Here is an 8303-nt window from a genome sequence, read left to right as displayed (position 1 = left end):
GGGTTTTCCTTTTCGGCCGGCGACCGGCGATTTCCGCCGCCTGCGAACGGCTCCGTCGCCGGCAACTAAAAGCATCCTTGCTGGTAAATAATTTAAAATATTTTAGATAAAGAATAAACGCTTTGTATGTTGTCTGACAATGACGTGCAAGAAACGGAAATCGATGAGGAGTACATATTTCCTCCGAAGAAACTCGCGAAAACGAAGAGGAATTTTTACACGTGTACTGGTACGTGACGTTCATTAATGCAAGTTTGCGTTGTCAAGTCACGCATCACTGGCATCCCTTCAAGGTACGTAAATTGTTTTATTTCTGCATTTCTCATAAATATTCATCACTTAATGAAATGTAGCGCTTTCATCGCAATTTATTAAACCAAAATGGTCCTTTGTTTATGAGGTGTGTCGCCTTTTCATTTCAAATACGCTTCATTTAGCTTTCGTGAATTCGAAGCAAAATAAATTTAACGCAGACAATAATGAATCACTATTTGAAAGGTCAATTATCTTCTTGACTTCTCGGCTTCTCACTGTTTTAGTTTAAACAGACATACTTTAACTAGGAACTACTTATTCTCACCAAGCGAAAGCATAAAAAATATTATCTCGGGTCAAGCTATAAACCGAAGTAAAGTGATAAGCCGATCGTGCGGGATAAAATTGCGAAATATTTTTGTGATGTTCGTGTTTTTGTTCACCTTTGATCTGTTTGATTCTTGTGTTAATATCTTGATGTGAAATTCTTCCAGATCGATTCGAGTGTTGTTTTACATTAATATTTATTAGTAATGTGCCCGGTATTGCCTGAGGGATGAACGGGCGAAGATACAACCACTTTGTTTGTTGCTGTTTGTCGCTGTTTGTCGCCATGTGCTCGATTGCATAATCAACGTGCCATATTTGGAACCAGTCGTGCCCAGTCTGTTTTGAGGCTGCAAGCGAACTTCCAGACTCTCTTTGGTTGTAAAGAAAAAACGATGCCTATTGGAGGTGTTGATAAATTATATCCTTGACTTGTTATATAAGTAGAGATATCATTATTATTATGCATTACTTTTGCAGTGCAACATCACAGTGTAGTTCTCGAACATGAGCCAAAAGAGACAATGTTCCAAACAGGCCGGGATTCAGACATTTTTCACCAAAAAACAACGGGTGTCAGGCAAGAAAACATTTTGACAACACTTATTTACTGTATAAATACAATTACACTTTTCATTATCTTAACATAACAGTAACTTTCTTTCATCAGATGCATCCACATCTGCAGATCTCACACAGTCTGATGCACCACAAGCTGACTCTAATGATAGATGTGCTCCGTTGCCTTACACATCAGCAGATAATGTGGAAAAAGTTCCCTCAGTAGAAAAAAGTCCATCTGCTGTGCCTGTAACAAACGTAAGCAAAAAACCATTGGATAATCAATCTAAAATGCCTACACAAGAGATGTTGGAAGACCTTTTTCCTGGAGAGAAATCAAGAATTCATCACCACGATATCTGTGATGCGGGTTGCACCTTCAGTAGAGAAGAGATTTCCAGGCAGCTAGAAGCAAACAAGGGCAAGAAGAAAGAAAAGCTGTTTAATCACGCATGGCTATGCAAAGCTGACATTGCCTACTGTGCAGCAAGCGGATACTGGTGGCCTGTGTTTGTAGAAGGTGAAGGGGTGTATTGTATCCTGTGCAAGAAGCACAATGTCCACTCTACACAAAATAAGCAAGAGAAATTCTCTGCAGAGCCCTCAGTGAGGTTCAAGTCCTCGGCATTGGTGAGGCATCTCAACAGTAGAACACACAATGAAGTTATCCAACTTGAACACACACAGAGGGGAAGTATTTTCCAGAGAGAAGTCAGCAACAGAAAAGCTGCGGAGGCAAAAACAATTGAATGCGTCATGCGTAATCTATATTTCCTGATGAAATAGGAGATATCAAATAGGAAAGCAGCCCATCTAAATGAGCTTGTAGCGTTGCAAGGGGGTGAAGAGATCAAGTACTTCCAACACAGAAGTCAACGAGTGCAAAAAGAAATGATGCTAGCATTGGGAGATGCGGTTTGTAACTCCTTTTTGCCAGATGCTCAGGCCGCCAGATGTTTTGGACTGCTCATAGACGACCTTACAGATATTGCTGTTCAAGAGCAGATGATCTGCTTCATCCAGTATGTAGATAAGAAAGCCTCTAAACACACCAAGTTCCTTTTTACAACTAACCTTTTGAGTGGCGAAAGCTCTAGTGCGAATTCTCCGACCATAAAGGCAGCTGTGCTTCAAGGTTTGGAAAATAAATCCCTAGACACCAGAAAGTTTGCCTCAGTCTGTACTGATGGTGCATCAGTAATGACAGGAGAACAAAATGGCTTGGCTGGACTTCTTCGCAGAGATTTCCCTGCAATTCTCACCTTTCATTGCGTCTGTCATAGACTAGCTTTGGCAACTGTTGATACCAGTAAAGAAGACGATGTGAAATACATCGACAACGTTCACAACTGCCTTAGGCAGGTCTGGCAGCTTCTTGAAAACTCGCCCAAGAAAATGGCGACTTTCATCAAGATACAAGCCAACGTCAACACCGTACAACTAAGTGCAAAAGGGAAAAAGGCCGTGGCAACAAAGCTCCAGAAAGCATGCAAGACCCGCTGGCTTAGCTTTGAGGCATCAGTGAAATCTGTCAAGAAGTGCATCTACCCCCTCCTCTTGGCTCTAAAGGAGCTGGAATCCGAAAGTGCAACAGCTGGAGGACTGTACAAAAAGATGTACTCAGGCTACTTCCTAGGAACCCTATATCTGCTTGGTGAGGTGCTTCCCATTCTTAGTACCCTCAGCAAGACCTTTCAGAAAGGCGAATTGTCATATGCCCACATTAAAGGCAGCATTGGCTACGCAAAGGCCCAACTGAATCAGCTACTAGAGGAAGCAAAGAAAACAGAGTTCATCAAAAACCTCACAGCTGATCTTAGGAATGGTCCCCTGTCTGCTACTAACATTGAGCTTACACAATCAGATGAGCGAAGATTGGCCAACCTGAAAGTTAAATATGTGACAAGTTTGATTCAGAACATCGACAAGCGGTTATATGCTATCTTTCTTCACAGCATTGGCTGAATGACAAATCAAGGTACAAATTGAAACGAGTGAACCAGCCACAACAACCCCCCAAAGGAGAATGCGGAACTACCACGTGCTGCCTTTTTCTCTGCTGCAACCCAAACTGACATAGTAATTGACTTGAATAAGGAGGCGGAGGAAGAAGAACAGAGTAAAGAACAAGCAGCAGAGATGATAGTCGCAGAGAGCTTAGGTTTGGCTGGTGAAGACTGCACAGAACAAAACATATCAGACGAAGATTCAGCCCTTGACTCTGTTTCTGAGGATGAGTTTTAGCCATGCCCCACTCTCGCCTTGAATTATCTGACTGCTTTATTAGATAATTATTAGCTAAAATATCTCAAAAGATTTATGTGATTGATGAACAAATAGGTCATATTCGTATTTTTGTTGCAAAATTTCATATGATGTAACAGAAAAGGGCTGCATTTTATTAAATACGTTGTCATTTCTTGTGTTTGTGAAGCCTGTTCATCTGCTTCATTTGGGCAACCAAAATGCACCAGATTGCGTCTCAGAGCACTTAATTTTTCAAAATTTTCCAGGGGGGGGGGCATGCCCCCGGACCCCCCTAGAGGTTCGCGCCTTTGGCGCTCATGTTGGGCGCTACGCGCCCAAATTGTCTCCCCCTGCTTTACTTTTATCGACTTAAACTTTATTTGAAAAGGAAAACCCTGATGCTAACACCTAGAAACAATTGCTCTTGAAGAAAAGATTAGAGAAGAGCAAGTAGAAAGAAAAAGAAAGGAATATGAAAAATGTAAACAGGAGAGGAGGATGTATCAAATAAAGAAATTACCAGATACAAAGATTCAAGAAATAAGGAAAAAAGTACAAAAAAAATGTGCCATTCCACCTCACGATCTGTGCTTGATGCAGCGGTGAACTTTTTGCAAATAAATGTAGGTTGAATTATCTGTCTACCTGTCTTTTGTGATTGACATGTTGTCAAACAATGAATCGATATATAACTACCCAAGACTATGGACCAGCTGCACTAAGAATATCAAGAGAATCTTTTAACGTTAAAAGGACAGATACGGTATTCAGAGTGGGTTCTCAAGTCCTACAAAAACCATCACAAGGACATGACGTTGCCAACATTTCCAAGGTTTTTGACCATCCCAAACATGAGTACGGTCAAAAGCACCAACAGAGTAAAAATGGTATGCTAACAACTAGAAACAATTGTTCTTGAAGAAAACATTACAGAAGTCCAAGTAGAAAGAAAAAGAAAGGAATATGAAAAATGTAAAGAGGAGAGGAGGATGTATCAAATAAAGACATTACCAGATACAAAGATTCAAGAAATAAGGAAAAAAGTACAAAAAAAATGTGCCATTGCACCTCACGATCCGTGCTTGATGCAGCGGTGAACTTTTTGTAAATAAATGTAGGTTGAATTATCTGTCTACCTGTCTTTTTTGATTGACATGTTGTCAAAGAATGAATCGATATATAACTAGCCAAGACTATGGACTAGTCGCACCAAGAATATCAAGAAAATCTTTTAACGTTAAAAGGACAGATACGGTATCCAGAGTGGGTTCTCAACTCCTACAAAAACCATCACAAGGACATGACGTTGCCAACATTTCCAAGGTTTTTGACCATCCCAAACATGAGTACGGTCAAAAGCACCAATAGAGTAAAAATCGCATGCTAACCACAATTGTTCTTAGAAACAATTGTTCTTGAAGAAAAGATTACAGAAGTGCAAGTAGAAAGAAAAAAAAAGGAATACGAAAAATGTAAAGAGGAGAGGAGGATGTATCAAATAAAGACATTACCAGATACAAAGATTCAAGAAATAAGGAAAAAAGTACAAAAAAAATGTGCCATTCCACCTCACGCTCTGTTCTTGATGCAGCGGTGAACTTTTTGTAAATAAATGTAGGTTGAATTATCTGTCTACCTGTCTTTTTTGATTGACATGTTGTCAAAGAATGAATCGATATATAACTACCCAAGACTATGGACCAGTTGCACTAACAATATCAAGAGAATCTTTTAACGTTACAAGGACAGATACGGTATCCAGAGTGGGTTCTCAAGTCCTACAAAAACCATCACAAGGACATGACGTTGCCGACATTTCCAAGGTTTTTGACCATCCCAAAAATGGGTACCGTCAAAAGCACCAATAGAGTAAAAATGGCATGCTAAGAACTAGAAACAATTGTTTTTCAAGAAAAGATTAGAGAAGTGCAAGTAGAAAGAAAAAGAAAGGAATATCAAAAATGTAAAGAGAAGAGGAGGATGTATCAAATAAAGAAATTACCAGATACAAAGATTCAAGAAATAAGGAAAAAAGTACAAAAAAAATGTGCCATTCCACCTCACGATCCGTTCTTGATGCAGCTGTGAACTTTCTGTAAATAAATCTAGGTTGAATTATCTGTCTACCTATCTTTTTTGATTGACATGTTGTCAAAGAACAAATCGATATATAACTAACCAAGACTATGGACCAGTCACACCAGGAATATCAAGAGAATCTTTTAACGTTAAAAGGACAGATACGGTATTCAGAGTGGGTTCTCAAGTCCTACAAAAACCATCACAAGGACATGACGTTGCCAACATTTCTAAGGTTTTTGACCATCACAAAAATGGGTACGGTCAAAGGCACCAACAGAGTAAAAATGGCATGCTAACAACTAGAAACAATTGTTCTTGAAGAAAACATTACAGAAGTGGAAATAGAAAGAAAAAGAAAGGAATATGAAAAATGTAAAGAGGAGAGGAGGATGTATGAAATAAAGAAATTACCAGATACAAAGATTCAAGAAATAAGGAAAAAAGTACAAAAAAAATGTGCCATTGCACCTCACGATCCGTGCTTGATGCAGCGGTGAACTTTTTGTAAATAAATGTAGGTTGAATTATCTGTCTACCTGTCTTTTTTGATTGACATGTTGTCAAAGAATGAATCTATATATAACTAGCCAAGACTATGGACCAGTCGCACCAAGAATATCAAGAGAATTTTTTAACGTTAAAAGGACAGATACGGTATTCAGAGTGGGTTCTCAACTCCTACAAAAACCATCACAAGGACATGACGTTGCCAACATTTCCAAGGTTTTTGACCATCCCAAAAATGAGTACGGTCAAAGGCACCAATAGAGTAAAAATGGCATGCTAACAGCTACAAACAATTGTTCTTGAAGAAAACATTACAGAAGTGCAAGTAGAAAGAAAAAGAAAGGAATATGAAAAATGTAAAGAGGAGAGGAGGATGTATCAAATAAAGACATTACCAGATACAAAGATTCAAGAAATAAGGAAAAAAGTACAAAAAAAATGTGCCATTGCACCTCACGATCCGTGCTTGATGCAGCGGTGAACTTTTTGTAAATAAATGTAGGTTGAATTATCTGCCTACCTGTCTTTTTTGATTGACATGTTGTCAAAGAATGAATCGATATATAACTACCCAAGACTATGGACCAGTTGCACTAAGAATATCAAGAGAATCTTTTAACATTAAAAGGACAGATACGGTATTCAGAGTGGGTTCTCAAGTCCTACAAAAACCATCACAAGGACATGACGTTGCCGACATTTCCAAGGTTTTTGACCATCCCAAAAATGGGTACCGTCAAAAGCACCAATAGAGTAAAAATGGCATGCTAAGAACTAGAACAATTGTTTTTCAAGAAAAGATTAGAGAAGTGTAAGTAGAAAGAAAAAGAAAGGAATATGAACAATGTAAAGAGGAGAGGAGGATGTATCAAATAAAGAAATTACCAGGTACAAAGATTCAAGAAATAAGGAAAAAAGTACAAAAAAAATGTGCCATTGCACCTTACGATCCGTGCTTGATGCAGCGGTGAACTTTTTGTAAATAAATGTAGGTTACATTATCTGTCTACCTGTCTTTTTTGATTGACATGTTGTCAAAGAATGAATAGATATATAACTAGCCAAGACTATGGACTAGCGCTTAAAAAAATCATTTCCGCACAGTAGCAACGCCTTCAAAAGAGAGTTTGCTTGCGAATGCGGTCATTGCAAAACGTGTGTATGAAAAGAAGCAATAGAGGGGTAAGTGTGGCAAGGAATAAAAGCCCAAAAACGACACATGTACTGTCTTTTTTAGCAATAAACTTGTTTGCATTGAAACGTGTGTAGTCATTTGTGTCTTAATGGAGTGTAGGCCATCTTGTAAACGCCATGGACCAACAGCTGAAGGCCATCAGAACCTGGTGCCAGTCCCGGGGCGAGAGTTGCGCCACCACCCAGTTGGACAAACTGCTGGAGGGCATCAAGGCTGCCAGGGAGGGGGACACTTGGATGTGCGCCTTTCTGGATGAAGACCATCTAAGAAGGCTAATGTGCCACAGGGAGAAAACGGCACATACATGGTAATTAAGATAGGAATACATTCATTTATAAGCAGCTTTGTGAACACGTCTCTTTCCCAAGCATAACACACTTTTACTCAAAAATAATTACGTTTATACAATGTGACTCTTCTTCATCCTGTGTCCAACTCTAGGTATCTCAGGGAAGACCTCACTGAGGTTGCTGTGGAGGCTTCGCAACAAATACAAGACAACACTCAGATTCCTCCGGAAAAGATCAGCCTCTCCCCTGTGGCTTTCACTCGTTCTCTGACTCCAGAGCAACTCACCACAGTTTCTGTCGCCTTTAAAGACAACATCCGGAAAAGAACATCTCCCCAGAAGAAACACGCGTTGAGTGTGATGGAGAATGACGAGGTGGTGTAGACAATTGTCATCTCAGGGGAGAGGGTGAAGCAGGTGGTGGACTGGGTTCGGTACCTGTTCAAGCAGCAACAGCAGCCGCCTGGCCCCACCAACCTCCTGGAGGATGACCCAGCAGCGAGGACTGCAGCATACGTCCAATCTAACCCTTTGGAACAAACCTTCTCAGCTTCCATGTTTTCATCTTGGTCGGTAAGGGTTCCATGGTCAGGAGGAAACGGATCTTATCAAAACAGCGTTGCCTCACCTCGATAAGCCACTGACGCATGCTGATATTCGTTCGATCTTCTCCAGCATACGCCTAGAGCACATCCCAAAGAGAAACCCATTCGAACACATCAAGAACAAGGTGAAGAACATCTTCAAAAACTGCTAGTGTGGATAGGTTTCTAACCCAAGAAGGAGTTAGAAAAAACTGTGGGTTGCTAACCCAAAAAGAAACTATAAAACAAAAAAAAC

General features: G+C 39.9%; 2 protein-coding genes across 2 annotated transcripts; both read left to right on the top strand.

Annotated features, from left to right (window-relative positions):
* Positions 1–2926, top strand: LOC148735363 (uncharacterized). Its single transcript, XM_088751638.1, has 3 exons — positions 1–293; positions 1063–1162; positions 1253–2926. The coding sequence occupies exons 2-3, from the start codon at positions 1090–1092 to the stop codon at positions 1927–1929; spliced, it is 750 nt and encodes a 249-aa protein (XP_088607764.1). The 5' UTR covers positions 1–293; positions 1063–1089; the 3' UTR covers positions 1930–2926.
* Positions 2035–3108, top strand: LOC148735362 (zinc finger protein 862-like). Its single transcript, XM_088752944.1, has one exon. It carries the CDS (start codon positions 2035–2037, stop codon positions 3106–3108), a length of 1074 nt encoding a protein of 357 aa, XP_088609070.1.
* Positions 3109–8303: the final 5195 nt, after the last annotated feature.

This window comes from Stylophora pistillata, chromosome 3 (genome assembly GCF_964205215.1).
Source record: "Stylophora pistillata chromosome 3, jaStyPist1.2, whole genome shotgun sequence".
Lineage (NCBI taxonomy): Eukaryota > Metazoa > Cnidaria > Anthozoa > Scleractinia > Pocilloporidae > Stylophora > Stylophora pistillata.
This window is presented reverse-complemented; position numbering and strand designations above follow the sequence as displayed.